At 39.2% G+C, this 20,900-nt stretch overlaps 1 protein-coding gene across 1 annotated transcript in view; it reads right to left on the bottom strand.

The window, feature by feature from the left end:
- camk2d1 (calcium/calmodulin-dependent protein kinase (CaM kinase) II delta 1) overlaps positions 1–3,981 on the bottom strand; it is a 100,831-nt gene extending 96,850 nt beyond the window's left edge. The window contains exon 1 of the mRNA XM_062444330.1: positions 3,841–3,981. Coding sequence (XP_062300314.1) covers positions 3,841–3,902 — 62 coding nt within the window. The 5' untranslated portion in view covers positions 3,903–3,981. The remainder of the gene's footprint in view (positions 1–3,840) is intronic.
- Between the last annotated feature and the right edge of the window lie 16,919 nt (positions 3,982–20,900).

Here is a 20,900-nt window from a genome sequence, read left to right as displayed (position 1 = left end):
GAAAGGTTGTATGGAAGTCAAGTTTTTTTTCTCCCCCAAGTGGAACAGGTTTAAAAATCTACAGAGATTTTTGCAATGAAATTGATTGTTTGGTTGTTCTAGAAATAAGTGATTTTCACTTTCAAATGTTAACCCTTGAAATAAAAAGTGATCAATAGTCCTGGTAACTAACAGTGTAAATCCCCAGTCACTGTGTGTTATTATACTTGGTGCTTTTTCCCCCCATACTGTGGTTGGGTGTTTTTTGGGGGGGGTTTTGTTGTTGTTTTTTCTTCCTTTTTTTGGTCTTGAGTCACATGACCATATACCCAAACCCAGATACCCCATTGGCTGATACATACCTGGATATATATAATTGGTTATCTTTGTATTTGTTTATTTTTTACCTTTTTTTAATTGTTTCTGCTTTTTAACTTAAATACTGCTTGTAATGTGTTTTATGAAGAGTTTCCTCGACATTAATATATATTTTATTTTCTCAGTTATTATTTTTGCGCATATCCCCCTTTGCGGTTTCTATAAAAAAAAAAAATTCAATAAAACATTTGGTCATAAAATAAATCAAATCCACCAATCAATCAATCAATCAATCAATCAAGGGCAGCCATATTTCTTTTTTTTCTTATAGTGAGAGCATTACACCGATTATTTTAAAAGCTTCTGACCTCCTGGATGTCTGAGGCTTGTACACACCCAGCAGAAGAAGAGTCCAATCAATCAAACATGAGTGAAAACACCTGTGTAGGTGGACTGTGGCTTTAGTGTCTCTAGCTCACAGCTGGCAGTATAGGCCCTTTGTTCACACATTCTGACATGTGACAGCAGGAAAAACACAAAACTGAATGAAAAACAGTTGAATTCAATTTCGTGGTCCTGTCACACTGTCATGACTTACTGTAAGACACACTTACACAGAATGGAGCCATCATCCATCTTATTAGTAAGCTGTGCTTGTCCTGCTATGACAAGTCAGATAGTCTGCTGTGAAAAAGGTGTATTGGTTTTAATAGGATTTGAACATTAATCAATCGATTAGTTGCCAGCTGTTAAATTAACAGCTGTTTTGATTATTGGTTAGTCATTTGGAGACATTTAAGGAAAAAAATGTCCAAATTCTCTGATTCAAACCTCTCAAATGTGAATATTTTCTGGATTAGAGAAAACTTAACATCTTTGGGTTGTGGACTGTTGGTCAGGAAAAAACAAGACATCTGTGAATGTCATCTTGGGTCTGATCGACACATTTCACCATTTTCTGACATTCTATAGATCAAACAACTGATCGACCAATCGATCAATGTCAGGTATTGAATTCACTGGATTGACCAAAAGTTTAATTCCAATCTAAGCTATTTAGATGCACACTGCGATATAAAATGACACCTGAAGTCCCAACAATGCTCTGATAAAGATTTTTCTATATGCTTTATTGAAACTGGCAGCATATTGCCTTGAAGTAGTATTCATTATGTAAAGGTATGTAAATAAAGAATGCATTTAAGGATGCCAGCAAGTGTCGGCATGTCATGTGTAGCACTGCTCTGCATACCTGGAGAACAAGAACAGATTTGAACAGGAACGTTAAGTCAAGAGTACAAAAATGCTGACATACCTGACAGGTAGAGGACTAATTCAGCTCACCTTTCTGAAGTCTTACTTAAAATAAAAATATGCAGCCGGACTACCAAGACTTTAATTCCGAAGTGGATTGTGCCATTACAAGACTTTTCCTTCAAGGTGAACATTCAATAAACCTCCAGAGAACTAGTGGACAGAGGCAACAACCTGAACAGCGATTGGGGAAATGACTGATGGGATTGTTGGTGCTTAGTCAATGTGAGAAAAGATTGGTGTGCATCAGCTCATAGTCCTCCACTGTGATTTATCTTTCAATATGACTGGCTGTGCTCTGTGCACTCAATTACAATGACAAACTGAACTGAGAGATTTAAGCTGAGGTCGAGCTAAAAAAGTAGAGCCAGGCCTTCCCGAACCTAACTAAAAACCACAGTTAGTGTGTAAGCTCATTTTGGCATTTTCAAAAATTCACAGAAAACAGACTGACATTGTAGGAGAAGCAGAGATGGTGTCATTTTGAACACTCCATTTGTGTGTGAACTCTAGGCAAACCACTGAGGAATTTCAACCCCCGCTTATGCATAAAAAGGGCGGAAACTTCTGCAAAGACAGGCCAAAATGACTGGGAAACACTCAGTTGTTAATGTGAATCATGTCATAGTCACAGTCTAATTCAAGGTGGATATCATTACACTACAGCTGATTCAGAGGCTATTTTTATATTAACAATAATCTCTATTGTCAATGACACCAACACCAAATTCCATTCACATTTATGCTTATTTTTAAATGATCTTGCATGTGTACAGTGTTACATGCCATAGCAACAAAACTTAAAACTACTGACAAGTTATCATGTGCTATTTTTATATTCGGCATGACTTCCAGCTAGGGCTGCCCAACAACTTTATTTATATAGCACTTTTCAAAACAACGTTACAAAGTGCTTTCCATATAATCAAGTAAAACATAAAAAGAGACACCATGAAATAGAGACTATAGAATTTAAAACATAAAAAGGACGAGGTATACAGTCAGTGAAACTATAAGAAGGCCTTTTCATAAGTTTTAAGAAGTGAAACTGATTCTGTTTAACTGAGATACTCAGGCAGCAAGTTCCATTAACTAGGGGGGCCTGGACAGAGAAGGCCCCGGTCCCACCTGGTGAGAAGACGGGTACAATATGTCCGTATTGTATAGATATCATGCTATTAGGATAGATATCGTCTTCAATTTTGGATATTGTAATATTGTGATTAGGGCTGGGTATCGGTACTTAATATTTAAGGTATCGACCAAAATAAATCGATACTACAATACCTGCAATCGATCCTTTCTGCACCCAGATATAGAAAATATGACTATTTCTTATGGACTTGCTCACAGCCAATAAAGGTAACTTCTTCAATTTAATGTCACGTGTGATTGGCCCACTGCCACAGCAGCTACAACCCTTCTTACTGGTGAAGTTGTGGTGAATTTGAGTTGTAAAAATTAAACCATTTAGATGTGGAGGTGTGGTGGCATTTTATGCAACTGAATGCTTCTATTCACATGATGGGTATCAAATGAAATACTCAGTTGGTATCAGCATCACTTTAAGGGTACCTGGATTGATACTGGTATTGTAATTTTTTTTAAGGATACCCAGCCCTAATCGTGAAATTGTGATACATTGCATTACAATAAAAGTGATGATATGACTTTTTCTAGCTGTCCTATTATTTGCCTTCACCCAATTAGTCATTATATCCACATTACTGATATAAATGTATCAAAAGTATTGTGTGATATTGTGTAAAAAACACCAGCAGGTATCCCTACAATACTGTCGCCATAGCAATATCGCGGTATTTGGTGAATAATATCGTGATATTTGGTTTAGTCCATATCGCCCAGCATTACTAACAACACACCAGGCGGTGCTTCTGGTTAAAAAAATGTTTAACTTTTTCAACAGACAATTTTCCTCTGACAAACACGCACAGTAAAGTGGGAGAGTCGAGTCAAAAAAAAAGTTCAGATAAACATGACAGCATGAGTCAGGGAGGTTAAGTAAGTGGTTTGTTCCTTTTTCATTTTCGCGGGGTTGTTATGAGCAGTTTGCTGAATGGGAGTCTATCCAGGTAGGAACAGGTAGGCGGAGGGCTCTGTCGGAGATTTTAGTGAATCACGGACAATGAAAACACTGCGGGACTACTTTAACGTCAACTTCACAACATATTTCTAATAAAAATATTTAGAAAAATGAACAAAACTCACTTTCCCAGCTCCTCGTACAGCTGGTACTCATCGGTGAACCTGGTGCAGGTCGTTGAAGCCATGATAAGGTGAGCAGAGGAGAGAGAGAGACTCGGGAAACTGAGAGCTTCAGTCGCTTTAATACTCTCCTCAGGTCCTTCCTCCGTGTTTTCCCCCCGAGTGTCGCTGTCTGCCTTTCAGAGAAGGAAACTAAAGCAAAGTGAGGGAAGAGCTCTCAGTCACTCCTGGATGTGCTGCTGCAGACCGGGGTCCTTTGCTGTCTGCTGGGTTTGTCCCCGCACTGACACTTGGATTAGTTGACCGCTGTCAATGAAGAGTTAATGTAGAACATCACACATCCGGTGAATACATTTCAACATAAAACGTTAATTCACATGCAGTTTAATCATTGATTGTAACCGTTTTTACAATGTTTGAATTATTTCAAACATGCATTTGAACCTCTTTTGAACCTAATTTATCCCATCATTGTTATTTATCATTTTCTTCTTTACGTGTCATTTGTTTTTATCACCACAAATGTTTTAATAGCTTCCTGTTAATCAATTAACACAGCTTTATATCATTCACAGTATGCATTTTTTTTTTAAATTGCATGTTGAAGTATGTAAAAAGTAGTAACTTTTGATCCTATGTGTAATCATTTTAAGTGTAAAGGTTTTAATCTTTTACCTTTTTAGTTTTAATTGTATCTCATTTTATCACATTTTTTGTTGTTCTGTCTCAAATTAATATAATCTGTAAAATAAAGGAAACATTTTCCCAACTAATAATATCCATACACATCATCCTCACTGTCATATCATGCTTTACACTATACAATCATCATGATGTGACAACACACTTTATCTGAAGCCTCAATCATGTGGCTTCAGATAAAGTGTGTTGTCAAATGGATGACTCCGTTTTTGAGTTCATATTTATTTTATTTTGTGAAAGTGTCACAGGTCGTGCACAACTATGCAAATTTGAATGTTTATTTTATCTGTTTTATTTTAAATCTAAATTTTTACCTGGGATTTATTTACTTCAAATTGTTGTTTTATTTTGGAGCTAAATAATCCAGCGTCCGGTTGTGACTCTGTTTGCGGTGTCTCGCTTGATGGAGTAGAATGTAGTCCGAACTCTTCCTTGTTAGAAATGCTGCACAAGCGCCCCATCTACAGGCCATAATGTGAATCTGCTGCCATGTCTCCATTTAGCAGAATTTAACTGCTGCTGCTCACCTGACAAATGTGTGAAACCTAATCGAACCACATTTCTATAAACATAGGTCTCTCTCCAAAGACATCTGTTTAAGGATGTGTCTATTTAATTCACAAATTACAGTAGAATTGGAGAAATGTATCTAATTATAAAAGAAATTCTACTTTTCATGCAAAGAATTACAATGGAAACAACTATTTTCAGATGATAAATTTAAACCACTCCATTCGTAGGCTATATCTGTACCACCCAGATATGCAAGACGTGGTACTCTCATCTGATCTTCCTCTTTCTGCAGCAGCTTCAACAACTGTTTTTGAGTTCTCTTGCTGCATTTTGCTGTGTCACAGCATTTCCCACCACAGACAACAAGGAAACTAGATTATCATTGGGGTCCACATTGTCTCAATGACTCGATTAAAGAACACTATTCCATTTGCGTCTCCTTTTAGAATGAGAATGAGATGTGTGATGATGTGTCGAGTTGAATTTTATTGAAATAATATGTAGAACAGGAACTGCATGTTTGTTTTCACACGTTTCTCATGAGTTGCTGTTACGCATGAGTTGCTTCATTTGAATATTTTCACTTCACTGTGCAGTTATGTTTAGCATGGGCACAGTTAGAAAGCTGGATTTTTTTTTACCGTTTTATTTAAGAATATACAGGGTGCTTTATATTTAACATGCATGTGATGATGTAATGAACAGAAATTACACTGTGTTCTGAAGCCTACTAATGATGCCTTAAACTCATAAAACATAGCACATTAATTGCTTTCAATGATAACAAAATATTGTATCTGTATCCATTTTAATGGCACTAGTCGTACTTGATATCAGAATAAAAGCACATTTCATGGTATGGCACAGCCTCAGTTTGTTTAGTTGTTATGGAGACTATTAATCTCAGTATAGAACTTCAGTCACATAATGGCAGGTTGTTGTATATGGAGTTGATATAGATTGTAACCTCTTAGCATGTCCAAATTCCACATCACATAATCATTCTAAGTAGTTTTTGAGTGCCTAATGCATAATGTGAATGCTTAAAGGGAATGAAGTAGCTCCTCACAGGAAATGTAAATAGATTATTGGTGGTGGTGGTGTTCAAACATCTCCAGACAAACAGTGAAAAAAAAAAGAATTAAGTGTTAAATCTATATGTAACTATTGATTTGGGACATGCCAATGGTCCTTTGATCTTTTCCAGCCATCCACTATCTCACTGACCTTTGACCTCTCTTCAGTCTATATACTGTGAGCACTTTTGCTCTGCTGTAACGTATGGATTTACTGTAGCTGTTCCAGCACAACTGAATAATCTATCTCCATGTGTCAAACTACAGTTTCTGAGGGTAAGGATGAGCATTCACTGTCAGCTAATTGCATCTTTTACTTTAACCTGACTTGTGAGATGTACACGCTTAGATGGTGACCTTAAAGGCAACAGAGTAGCTCCTGGCAACACATTTACTGTAATGTATTAGGTCAGTCATTATCTTCCTGCTAATGACTGATCAAAATAATTAGGTCATAGTGTTTCTGAAACTGATTTATTTTGTATGTCTTCCGGCAAAAATATGAAAGAAACTTAATTAGGAAAACAAACCTCTTAAGGAGTAAAACTCAAAAGAAATCACAACTCTTCTTTTCTAGCACAGAACCTCTTCAAAAAGAGCCTCACCAGGTTCCCCTTGTACACCTGCTATGAATTTATCTCCACTAATCCCCATTCAGCCTATAATCTGATCTAATCCAACAGTGAGGAGATGGTGTTGTAAAGCACACTGTTGGCTGCTTCCCGTGCAGAGAATGTTACAGATGTTATAGATTGTGTGAACGCCCATCACCATCATTACCACCATCACTTCACTGTAACACTGAAATGTTATCACATGTGTTGTGTTGTGTTGACAGGAGTGATTATCACCTTGCAAATACTCCCAAATTGTAACATGTTATTGAGGAGAGACTGCATGGCTGTAGTTTGTTAGAGGAAAACAAAAAATAAATGCCTATATGTATCTGCATCAGCAGCATCACCATGACGATGAGCTATTTTTAGAAGGGCCAGAAATGTCTCTCTATGCATTGATCAACCTGCTCTCTGCTGCCACCTACTGACAAGACATTGTCATAGACATCCATACAAGTTCTCAGGAGGAGAGATGGTTAATGTTCAACCTGTGATTGTGATAGAAATGACCCTAAAAAATCAAAAGAATCTCCACTCAAGGTACACATATCTGCTTGTTCTGGAGCTTTTGACTGCATCACACAGTCTTCTTCAGTTATTTCCAAGGTCATGAATTAACACAATATCTGGACAAAAACTTCAAGCCTTTCTCAGAATAAATACAGAAAGTTTGAACAGCTGCAGTTTCATGACAACCATGCAAACTTCCTCTGTTGAAGGCCATGTGGCAAAGTCAAAAGCTCCAAAAGTAAGTGGAACTTGAATTAACTACTGTTTCCAAGATCAAGAATAAACTACGAAGCTAAATACTTTGATCATACATTGTGTTTTAAGTAAGAGTCATTTTGCTGGTATTTCTACACATTACTTATTAACCAATAGAATTCATACGTTTTAAGACATGGAACCTTTATATATACAAATGGTTTAGACCAGTGGTCACCTACCCTGCTTATGGAGACCTACTCCCCTGCATGTTTTAGGTATCTGTCCACTCTAACACACCTGATTCTAATAATGAACTTGTCATCGAGCCCTTGACAAGCTGCGACTGCCTGATAACAAGTTACCTAAAACATGCAGGGCAGTAGCTCTCCAGGAGCAGGGTCGGAGACCAGACAAATAGATACATTGTTAGGAATTATGTTATTTAACAGGAAGTTTGCGCCTCAAATATAATATCAGCAGTCAAGTCCTGCAATATAAACTGATTGTGTGGCTGTGTTAACGTCAACATCATCCACACTCTTGAAGACACACGGAGGACAGAAGAGGGCGCTGTTCTTCCAGTTCAAGTGAGACTAAAGTTTACAGGACACTTGACTCTGGCAGATGATGAAAGGAGACAAAACCTGAAGGATGAAAAATAGAAATGCGTCCCATATGTCACTTAAGGTCATCGAGTGTCTTCATGCATATTTTTTACATTTCGGTGACTTGAAAAAAATAAAAAGCCCAGCACAATGTTGTAAGAACAACAGTACACACAGGAAGATGAGTGACACTTTGGCAAAATAAACCTCACCTCCGTCAACCTTCCTCAACTCACAGGTTGATCTCATTTTACACATTGTCATTAAATACACAGCGGAATCAGATTTTTTTGAAGGCTCGGATTTATGGTGTAACACACAGCCGTACATTTTTCCTCACTTGGTGTTGGCTCGAGCTGCAGACAGCATATGGAGTTTATAAAGAGACGATCCAACCTTCCCATCTGGTGGTGGGAGAGGCATGGGGAGAAGGTCAGTGTTGAGACCTGGGAGGCTGGAGGGGAATTGAGCTTTTACTGCAGCAGTGAAACCCGTCTCACACATACTATAGTTACATAACTTTAACACTCAAATTTGACACATGTGGCTTTTTTGGAGGTTAATAATGATAGCGATGTCGATGGTATTTTATGAAATATAACGCTCTTGTTTCCACACTCTGGTATGCCTGACATTCGTTTTTATAGGATAACATTTTTGAGTCTTAAATACTGGTAATTGATACGTAATTTATTTTATTTCAGTAAATGTAGATGAGCAATAACCTGAAAGGAAAGGAAAGGAAAGGAAAGGAAAGGAAAGGAAAGGAAAGGAAAGGAAAGGAAAGGAAAGGAAAGGAAAGGATCTAATAGTTTTAGTATATCTTTCATTGTACTGTAAACAAGCCAACCGTTTAGCTAGATTATCTAAAGTCAACAACTTCATTTGAAGGAAAAACCCATGGTAAGCACACCTGAAATGTTGGTACAGTTTGGGTGATGGATTTTCACTTCAGCTATGTTCTGTTGCTTTTGCTCACCTGGAGGTTTATTTAAAACCTGTCTGAACATCTGGATGCTGTAATTTATTGCTCGGTCGACGTTTCTGCGTTCGAAGATCTCAGCGAGTGCGATGTTATCGTTAGAAATAAAAAAGAATGACAGCTACAACTACAAGAGCTAGGTTGTAATAAACTGGAATAACCCTTTCAAGAAGTTGCTGAAGATTGCCAAATTTATCTAAAGTTTTGCTGATTTCTGTCTTCTCAGTTCAGTTAAAGAACTGTATGTTCAGACCAGCTATGGACACAAGGGATGCAGGGATTAGTGTGGCCTGTATGTAATGACTTGGTAAGTATGGATATAGAGGTGGAAGTCATGGATGGTCATGCAGAATTTCATGCAGTGTACTGGGAATTGCATCCATTCACAAACCTGCAATTAATGTTTGCCTCATTAACAGCAACCACAATCTTTCTCTAATGTTAGCCAAGAGTTGAAACTGTCTTACCTTCACCAGGGCTTCTTTTCCATACCCCACAATGTTTTCCACCACTGTAACTATAATGTAATGTGCAGACACTGTAGAAGGAGGGTTGAATTGAGGGCAACTGGACTTATCTACAACCAAGAAGTCCAGTTGTCCTTGATTCAACCCTTTCCTGGACAGTTTTGCAGGTCCACGAAATATTGATATTCTTGTAAATGGACTGTACTTATGTAGCACTTTTCTAGTCTTTTGACCACTCAAGGTACTTTTACACTACATGTCACATCCACCCATTCACACACACATCCATACACCAATGGTAGGGGGCTACAACCTGAGGAAGGAACATTCACACATCATTGGCGCAGCCATCTTGCCCAAGGATAAATCAACATGTGGACTGGAGGAGCTGGGAAATAAACAGCCGTCCTTGTCTGTTGATACATTTGGTTTGGGTTTAACACAAGGCACATTTTAGTCAATGGAAAGACTCGAGTGAATGTAAAAAGATGCTAATGTGTTGTGAACTGAGGGGAAGATGTCATTGTTGTTTTAAAATGTTTCTTTGTAACTCTTCATGAATGTACGGACGGATGTGCATACCATAGACCTCCTCCTTCATTGTTTCCAGGCAAACATGCCAAATATTCAGACAATAATCTGATAAAAATGCTGCATTACAATCAAATTATCCATCAAAAACTTAGCTAGCATTGATCACGTCTACATCAAATATTGTATATACAGTATAGAATTGATCAAATTGCATCACATCAAAGGTGAACCTCTGCCTAAACACAGACTAACTTCTAAGTATTCTAACACAACATCCAAATTCTTCCAAGAGGAAACAATTGGAAAGGTGATTCTGAGGCCGACGTCATGACAACATATTATTGCGGTCAAGAATTTTGTCCAACCTTCCATTGCCTCTGATTTCCTTCACACACCCTGGCATGTGACAGGTAGAGAGGTTATAAGTCTGGCAACTGATATCTATCCAGTCTTTTTTCTCCATTACTGGCAGTGAGAAAAAAGAAGGAGGAGGTCTATGGTGGGCTTGGTTTCTGCCAGTGCGGTGAACAGCTGAGTGGACCGGCATGATGCCATATGGGAGTAATCAGGAGGAGGCGATTCCTCCCTCCCATATCCTGCCTGACCTCACTGCACTTACTGTACAGTGAGAATCCTTGGAGGCCGGCCATTAACATTTCTCCTCCTTCTTTTCCTCTTGCTTCACATATTCTATTGTCTTCTGCTTTCATTCTGGATTCCCCGTCTCACCTTCTCCTTTGGTTTCTGTCTGTTCTGAAATTTGTATTATTTAGCTGTTGAGACTTAAAGGACAGTTCTTCTTCTTGTTATTATTATTGGCTAGACTCTTTATAATTACCTTGTTTTTATAGTTTTGGCCAGTTATGACAGCATTTTACTCACAAACTTAGAGTTCTGGGAAAATGGCAACAACGCTACAATGAAGACTGAGGGGGAAAGAAACACAAGCAGTCAGACGAACAGTTTACCACTTCTCGTATTTGCATGTAAAACCAAAGTGAGTGCCTGTAAAAAAATCCCCTATTTCACAGGAAGACCTTGTATACACAGTTTCCATGAACTGAACCAGGAAGTCAGTTTGTGGACTGTGAAGAGCAAAAAAAGGCAAAGCTAGTACAGTTTTATTATTTAAAATGAGGCTGAGAAATGATATAAAAGGGTGATTTACACAGTATTATGTAAATGAAACCAGACTAAAGGTGATCTCATTTTTATTATTATATTAGGCTGGTTTCAAACCTGAGGTGTTGGTGTGTTTTAATACTTACCCAAATTGCACTCGGGTGTAATTTAGAATGACAGTGAGACCCTTCGTAGAGGTCAAGGAAGTCACAAAAAAGCATCGAACAGAAGACATAATCATGCACTCTAATTGTAAATGGTCTTTAATAGATGTCAGTAATTAATAATGAAAATAAACATTAAATGCAGTCCTACATGACACCATCGATCACAACTGCCCATTAAACCAATAGTGTTACTGGTAGTCCATCATTGTTTGTATAGAATCAATCAAATTTCATTTTATCAAAGGTAACAACCAAAATAATTGTACTTAAAGCAGGCGTGTCCAAACTATTCCATAAAGGGTCATGTGCCTGCAGGTTTTTTGTTCCAACCAATCAAGAGAACGTGATTTGACCAATCAACTGTCTGAAGACTGAGATCAGTTGATTAAATGAGTCAAGCCTGGTGTGCTCCTGCTTGGTTGGAATGAAAACCTGCAGCCACATGAACCTTTATGGAATAGTTTGGACATGCCTGCTTTAAACGAAGTGTGGTCCAATCACAAAAACCTCTGGAATGGTTCATTTGTGGTGGGAGCATGATCTGACCTCTGCAAACTTGAAGGCGTACTCTGCAAGTTTAAGCTAAATGGCTCCCGTAGCCAGGTGTGCTTCGCATGCTGGAATGTGGATGAGGGAAATCAACAGCTGCTTGCAGGTAGATGAAGATGGACTCAAGATCTGGTCTTCGTTACAATTGGACAGAAAGGGGTGGCTGTGGCTCAAGAGGTAGAGCAGTCATCCACATCAGAGGATTGGCGGTTTGATTCGCGGCTCCTCCAAGCCCACATGTTGATGCGTCCTTGGGCAAGATACTTAACCCCAAATTGCTCCTGATGGCTGTGCCAATGGTGTATGAATGTGTGAATGAATGTTAGCTGGTGGTTTCTAGTGATGCAAAGTTTACCAGTAAACCAACTATAAGACGCCTTTTAAAATGCTTCTTTTCGAAGATATCTACTTTTTCTACTGCTTCATTTTAAAACCTTATTTGGAATTCCTTGAAAAGCACATCATAAAGCCAGATTTTTAGATAACCGCTCTATATAAATAAAACTGATTATAACTGCCATTCAAATATATGTCTCAGAGTTCTGTGTATTGTTCTTTTTCCAGCACATGTCTGGCTTGGACTTCGTGTGCGCTTATGTTTGTGTTTCTTTAACTGTATTGTGTGTATTGAAAAAGCACAACAGTTTATGAATCGGTCAATCACGCTCTGGTGACGTGACCTCAGCTTCAACCAGGTTGAAGGGGAGGTGAACGTCCAGCTGTGGTACATCAACTCAAACAGGATGTGACACGCAGGCCTCATGAGTGAGTCAGACACACTGAAGTGATGGGGGAGGCAGGACGGGCTTCATTTCTTTACTCCTCCTTGCTCTGCTGACCTGGCAGACAAGCTTTGTTCATCCAGCTGATGCTACTGTTTAAGGCTACATTCAAACACGCCCTATATCCACAGTATGACTGTTCTTTTCTTCAAGGATAATTGAGGTTATTACAACTTAGTTTTAGTCATCATTTCTATCATAATAGCAAGATGACATCATTAAAAAGATGTCCAACGTGGAAACACAAGCAGGCAAACGGGCATGTTTAAACAAACCACCAGTTTATTCAAACTCGGAAGAGATAATGGAGGCCAACTGTAAGACCCTGTAAACATCCAGAACAGCTTAAACAAATAGCTGAACATGTTGGAAGCACACTTATTTGCTTTCTTCCTGAGAGTGGGAAGAGAGGTGTGTGTTTAAAAAAAGCAGCTGGAGTCAGGATATGGTTAGCCTAGCTTAGCGTAAAGACCATAAACACTAAAGCTCTGTAATTAACACATTGAATCTCGTCCGTTTAATCTGTTAACACAAACAGAAATATGAAAACGACAATTGGTGGTTTTTTGAAATTTTATCTCTGGCTATAATATAATAGCACAGGTTTTTGGTTGTGGTCTCTGTACAAGCCCGACGGTATTAGCAACCTAGCAACCTCATTGTCAGGCTGCCAACTTTTGACTTCAGTTTAGAGTAAGATTTGTTCCCATTGGGGGGGAACGGAAGAAACGGGGGGGGGGGGGGGGGGGGGGGGGGGGACACATTTTTTTTGCTAATTTGTTGCTAATTTATTGGGTAGCATTGTGACATATGTTTTTCCTAAATATAGGAGGAGAAAGATCTACGCTCCTCACCAAGTTGCTCCCATCATCTGACACTCCCCACTTAAGTCTCTAAATCCAATCCAAATAGAAGTAAATATGTCTATGCATGGGAGCCTGGTTAGGTTTTAAAAATGGTGAAGCAAAGTTGGAAAGATAAATAATTGGCGAGGGAATGGAGGTCTGGACCAGAAATTGAGGGTGCTATGAAAACCAAGAATGCATCAAGAATGGTATAAAATTGGGTGGATCAGGACAGGAAATGATTATTAAAATTTCCTGTCCTGACATTTCAAATTTTGAAATGTTTTTCATCCCATCCAACCCCGCTCTGCCTGAGAAACAGCCTTGCACTGGTATGAACCAATTGTGATGAAGTAGAGAGACTGATTTAAGAGATTGGAGCATGTTGGTAAAATGTAACTTTATGAGATATTACTAAATTTCAGCATTGAGATGATTTTACACAGGCATACTATAGGGAATCATCAGCAACAGAGACACACATTCTAGTAATTCACTCTCACTTCTGCCTGTGTGCACACAGCATGAGAAGAGAGGAAGAGATGATGTGCTGTTGCCAGATGGGCTGCTGACTGAGATTACTTATAGCATGTAAAGGAATACGTTATAATATGATACATGTATCTTTCTCCCTGAATTACTCATGTGCTGCTCTGTATTGTCTGTCTGTGCGCCATCTGTGCCTTTATTTTTATGAAGCGACGTTATCAGTTATGAATTCTCTTTCATTGCGTGAGAAAAATGGACATGTGGCATGAGAACATGTAAAAAGTGCCAATGTCAATGTGTGAGAGTTTGGCAATCCTCCTCATTGTAATGCCAAGACTCCAGGAAGCTCCCAGCTGTTATTCTTCAGGGAATTGTTACAGCACAGTTTTAACCCTCCTGTTGTCCTCGGGTCATGGAAGGAAGGAAGGAAAGGAGTAAGGAGGGAGGGAGGGAGGAAAAGAGGAAGAAAGTAAGGAGAGAAGGAAGGGAGGAAGGAAGGAAGGAAGGAAGGGAGGGAGGAGGAAGGGAGGAGGAAGGGAGGAAGGAAGGGAGGAGGAAGGAAGGGAGGAAGGAAGGAATGAGGAAGGAAGGGAGGAGGAAGGAAAGAAGAAAGGGAGGAGGAAGGAAGGAAGGAAGGGAGTAAGGAGGGAGGGAGGGAGGAAAAGAGGAAGGAAGGAAGGAAGGAAAGGAGGAAGGAAGGAATGAGGAAGGAAGGAAGGAAGGAAGGAAAGGAGTAAGGAGGGAGGAAGGGAGGAAAAGAGGAAGGAAGTAAGGAGAGAAGGAAGGGAGGAAGGAAGGAAGGAAGGAAGGAAGGAAGGAAGGAAGGAAGGAAGGAAGGAAGGAAGGAAGGAAGGAAGGAAGGAAAGAAGTATGGAAGGAGGAGGGAGCAAAGAAGAGGGGAAGAACGAAGGAAAAATTAAAGAAAGAGGAAGGAAGGAAGGAAGGAAGGAAGGAAGGAAGGAAGGAAGGAAGGAAGGAAGGAAGGAAGGAATGAAGGAAGGAAGGAAGGAAGGAAGGAAGGAACAGTTAAAAGAGATGGGGTCAATTTGACCCGGGAAGACAACAGGAGGGTTAATGCTTTTCTGTTTGTGAGCTGAATAAACAAATGAGATATAATGTGTTGATTACTGTGCTTTAGAGTTGTTTTAGAGGTGTGGGTGTTTCCCCATGATTACAGTCTTTATGCTAAGCTAGGCTAACAGAGTCCTGGCTCCAGATCTGAATGGCATGAAAGTGAGTGGTATGGTCACCGTTGAGGCCGACAAGGTTTGGACCCAAAACCAGCCATAACTAGAAGACATAACTATACGTTTCTTTACTGGGAAATCTGAAAAGCAAAGGTAAAGAACTATAGAAAAGAACAGAAAAAAAATAATTTTAAAGAAAATGCAGGAGCAATACAGCTGAGAAAAAAAAATAGGAAAGACTAATGAGTCAGTTTGATATAAAAGGCAAATGGCTCCAACCCATTTGGATTGCAAGATTAATTAAACCAAAGAGATAGAGAGAAAACACCATGCTCTGACATTCAAGTAAAATTCACTCAGCAGGTGGTGAGTGACCTCATCTTTCCTAGCTCATGCCCAGTGTATCGACATTAATCAAACAAAGATGTGATTGTGGTTTATTTGAGTAATGAGGAAGAGATGAGTTGAACATTACATCAGCGCTCAATTAGTGAGGAAAACAATGTTCTCTTTTCAGTGAAAATGTGGGAAACAAGTTACTGGTGCTTTATTGTTATAGATGTGTCTGTCCTCAAGGGTAAGCTTTACACGAAGAAGGCCTCTGCACACTGTTAGAGCCCTGAATAAATCTAAAGTGATCCGAAAATGAGTTATGTCTCTGAGGTCAAATAAAAGAAACAATTTTCTTTATTATGTGCTCAAGAAGCAATTTTTTTTTTACATTCTGGAATCCAAACTCTGCAGTTCCTATCATCTCTTTGGAGCACTTCAGCATATTTTTGCTCGTTGTTTGGGTTTGACAGCTGGCAAAATCTGCTGTTTTGACTCACTCTCACCTTTCTCATCAAACTCCAGCAGCAGGAGGCAGCTGTTATCTACAAAACAGGTTTGATAAACCCACTGTACACTACTATTATATGTACATACATATAATATGTCAGATGTTGTATTCACAGCTAGTTTACAGCCCTTAAATTGCCACATAAATTGAATCATTGCAGATTTAGGAGCTTATCTGAAATCGTTGTAGATCCTGTTTCCTTTTATCTAATATGATATCCCAATTTGTGTTCTAAGTAATATTAATCAACATTGTTTAAACTCATTTGAACTGACATGTTTAGCTAGATAAAGTATAAAGATAAATATCTGTAGCTAGATAAATATCTGTAGCTCATGTAGTGGCAACCCACACAGCCCATTCTTTTTAGTTAGTGTCATTATTTATCATTAACTGATTCTAGAAAGCTAAAATCTAAGCCACATGCAAACACAAAATTTGGTTTTGACCAGTGTTGGGCAAGTTACTTGAACATTGGAATTAGTTACTTAAAGGAAAAGAAAGTGCTGTACATCACCTTACTTATTACTCAGTAGCAAAAGTAGGCTAATGCATTGTATTACTTGTTACTTTTCTTTCATTACTCAGCCTTCTGCAACTGAACTCCTCCACTCAAAATCCTCCACAGCCACACGATGCATCTTTTGTATTTAACATATGTAGAAATAGAAGAAGTCTTTGTGGTTTAACAAGGCAGGAAACAATGTTGAAGGATTTACTGACCATCCAACAGCCAGGGTTAGTGTAGCCTCAGTGACTGCACACAGCACTCCAGAAGACCTGACCTCAGCTGCATCATTCACACACACACACCCTCGACTCTGAAGTAGTTGGAGGGTGTGTCAGATGAGCCCTGAATGTAGGCATACCCATAGCTATCTCTAACATAACAAAATGAGAATTAGACAATTTTGGAATCACAGCGAGTTGCATTTTTCTTCTCCTGTGGAGCACATGTCAGCTGAACACAGAGACCAAACTGCTCCATTAATCCCAGTAAGACAGCAAGCACACCAATCCTCAAGTGTAAAATTAATGGAGCATTACTGGGATTGGTAACTGTAATATAATGACTGAATTTAAAACTAATTATATTACTGTAATGCAACATCGGTCCCTGATTGGAAATAATAGTAATACTCATATAGGGTTATTTATGGCTAGGTTTATCTTGGAGGTAAAACTCCAGCCTCAACGAGACTTATGTTACAGGCCAGATGTAATAGGATATATGCTGTCATTTCATATAGTTGTTAAATAACAGCAATGTGGTATATGGCTTTATATGGCTTTCATTTTTGAGAAACCCTTAGATTATTACTGGTGTAGGAAAAAAGTCTCCACCACGTCTTTTGTTTATAATTGTAATTTTGCTGAAGTGTCAAAATGACTTGTGCAACACTACGGTTTCAAACTTGTTGGATTGGAAGCGTCAAGCAATGTGTCAGCGCGTTCTGACGGGAGTACGGCACAGTTTACCCTCTGCAGTCGATTCTTAGTAGAGCGGAAAATCTCTGTGATGTGCTTTGCAGGAGACATCAACGAAGAAGTGCAGTGCTGAAGAGTTTCCAGAGGTGGAGGTGGTGGCACTTGGACAACAGGCCTGGAGGCTAACTACCACTGAGAGATGGACGGCAATATGTTTGTGTGCAAGACAGGGCCTTCATTGCAACACAGCTGGTGCATCCCCCGCAGGTCTGGACTTGAGCAAAGCCGTCAGAGGACCTCCGCTGAGCAAAGTAATGAAGGATAGAAGAGAAACAGAAGATGAACGGTGCATAAAAAGGCCTTACAGGAATAATGTCTGGGGATAAAAAGAAAAGGAAACTGTCTGAATGGTTGAATAGGCAAGTACTCAACAAGAGTAATGAAAGGAAGACGATGAAATATTAAGATATTAAGGGAGTGGTCCCAGGGAAGTGCAAAATGGGGCCATATGTCATAAACTGCATAAATTGGGAGTGCTGGACCTCAGCTAAAGGCTGAGAGAAGTTCCAGTTGTGCATGGGTGAAATTGCTCATTACAGGAAATCCCCATGTCTGAAACAGGACCACCAGCCAAAAGAGTCTGTCCATCAAGCTAATTCACTGTTCTGTCTTCTCTCACACATTTCAAATCTTCTCTTGGGCTTCAACAAGTGTCAAGTTTGTTCTAACCCATGCAAGTGGACCTGTTATCACAATGGAACAATATGTATTTTCCAGCAAGTGCAACATTGCACATATGTACATACAGTATGAACCCTTGTGCTTCCTACAGGAAAAAGGATGAATCATCTTTATCTTTGGCACATTATTTGCTGACTTTTTAGGCCTTTTCCTAGGCAGGACTTCCTATGACGTCAACCTGTCAAACATGACAGCAGGCGTTTCTTATGCTCGTACAACCACTTGAAAAAAAATTCTCAACTACGTCTTACAAATGGAATGTCACCCTTTTCGCCAAGAGGCTGGAAAGCACAGCCCTGCTGAGTGTCATGCTGTGAGTGCATGCATTGCAAGCGTTAAATGTGTTTTGGCATTTTGGGTGGCGCTCACAAGATATTTCATGGAGTCTGTATTAATTCTGATTCTTTTGGACAACAGCTGCTTGATATTTGTCTCGTTTTTCATCACTCAACTTTGGAAGAGATACTTCAGAGCCTAAGCCTAGTTGAGTAACGGCGTCTCGCATGTAGTTCTTGGCAGCGAGGTATCTGGCTCTTTCCAGTTGGCTACACATAATTCGGCTAGTTTGCACCTTGATCATGAGAGAACCTTAACTATACGTTTCACACAGTGCCACATCTGAAAGCAAACCAACACAGATTAGCAAAATTGTACCGCCTTGCTTCACTTTACATCAAAGCTTTCTTATTCTGCCATCCATCAGGTTTATTTTCTCATATCATTCCAAATGAGCAGAAATGGGCATTCTTAATGTGAGGCGGCATGGAGGGAGCTTGATATATTGCCTTACAGCTCAGTTACAGGGGGGGAAAAAATACCCTTGCTTTTTTTCCCATAAGAGGGATGCTAATGCCCATAACTGGAAGCAAATGTGAATTCCCAGAGAATCCAGGGTTTTAACTGTTCCTATGGCCCATGGGTGAAGAAATTCAGTACGACGTAACAAAATGAGAATCTGATCTTCTATAATTCTCAGCTGTGGCTCATAATACAAGGAGGGCATCCCATGTATTTTATGGTCAAGGGTGAACCTGAGCTTACCCAGGTAAAATCTGGTTCCCATGGGTACAATCTGGCCTTCTGACACAAATCAACATGTAGAAGCTGAAGAAAACCAGCACGATTAACCCAAACAGGCCTCACCTGCTTCGGATTTACAGAGGTTAAAGACTGAAAGAACCATCCTCATATCAGCATAAGCTGTGAACACAAATGCCACTGTGAAAGTTGAGTCAGTGCTTGTATGGTTTGAGGTCATATCTTGGCGCTGAGCACAGCACAGAGTCAGAGGGATCCAAGTTAGTGTGAATGGGAGGGATGTGCAGCGCAGCCAAAGGAAAGCCCCTCTCTCTCTCTGAAGCTCCTGTTGTTTCATGGATTTGTAACAAGCTAGCAGATCGTATCAAAACTGAATTATTCATAATAGACTTGCATTGAAGACTGACTGGTGCCGTGAGCATCAGCTAATGGCTAATGGGGATCTTTATTTCTCTTAAAGAAATACATTTCTCTTGAAAACTGTTTGGTTAGCTAATTAAGAAGACAAATAGACAAGTTATGGAAGCAAATAAGAATAGTTAAATACATGTTCCAATATCATGCTCCAATCCAGCTATAAATCTTTAGGCATACAGGATATTTAGAAGTAATTTAGAGTCATTAAAATACCTAATTGGCCTATAAAGTACAAAAAGCATCTACGAGCAAAACTCATGAACAACTCAAGTCATTCATCAACATTTTAAACTAGGGATTTGGTGACTGTTTATACGGGTGCCAAGCAACAGGAGGAGGAGAAGGAACAATATAGTTTTACAGGTTGAGTTATGTTCACTCCATGAATAGTTCCATTTCTCTTTCCCCTTGATCACGGCTGCTCGTACAGCACACCGTGACTGATGAGGCGGGCATTTGTTAGGGACTGCAAAGAAAGGAATTAGGTCTTTATCACTGTTCAGATCCCACTTCACTGTATTTTCCACGAATTAATCTACTTAGTGGCAGTGATTCAGCTTATAAATATGAAAGATATATTACAGCTTTTCCAATTACAAGAGTACTTATTGTAATCAGAACAAAAGGAAATCTAGCTGTAACAAAAATGCAAACCAGACGTAGCTAGAGAGATTGCAGGAGACAAAAAGTTTTGTGTCTGGGGCTTTTATTTAGTTTGTTGTCTTACATTCAGGTTGGCCTGGTGCCAGACCAGACATTATCTAAACAGGGAACAAAATCTTTTATTCTAAGTTAAGGCAGACTGTGCTTATAAAACCAGAATCAACTCACACATCACATAAATCCTACATCTGTTTCCACAATTCTGTATCGCTGTAATTAACAACATAATAGAACTATGTCTTACTTTATTTTCTGTCACCAAAAAATGTATGGCAACTGTCTATGAAGATGTATAACCTACTCTAAGTGAAATGTGAATCTACAGAACAATCTAGAGGTGAAAACAGTTCAAGCATGCAACAAGATCTAGAAAAATAAACATTCATTAAATGCCCTTTACATTAACATGAGGTCTTAGTTGTGTCTGGGCATGACAGTAGTGTTTAAACGAGTGGATCTTTTCCATAGTTACTTGAGGCATTTCAAAGGGTCCATCCACATACAGTATATACTGGAGTCAAGTTAAAACTAATTGGAAATAGAACGTCTAAAGAGGACAATCCTGAAAAGAGGTGTCAATCCCTGAGAAA

This window comes from Scomber scombrus, chromosome 23 (assembly GCF_963691925.1).
Source record: "Scomber scombrus chromosome 23, fScoSco1.1, whole genome shotgun sequence".
Lineage (NCBI taxonomy): Eukaryota > Metazoa > Chordata > Actinopteri > Scombriformes > Scombridae > Scomber > Scomber scombrus.
The sequence above is the reverse complement of the archived record's forward strand: the minus strand, read 5'-3'. Positions and strand labels throughout refer to the sequence as shown.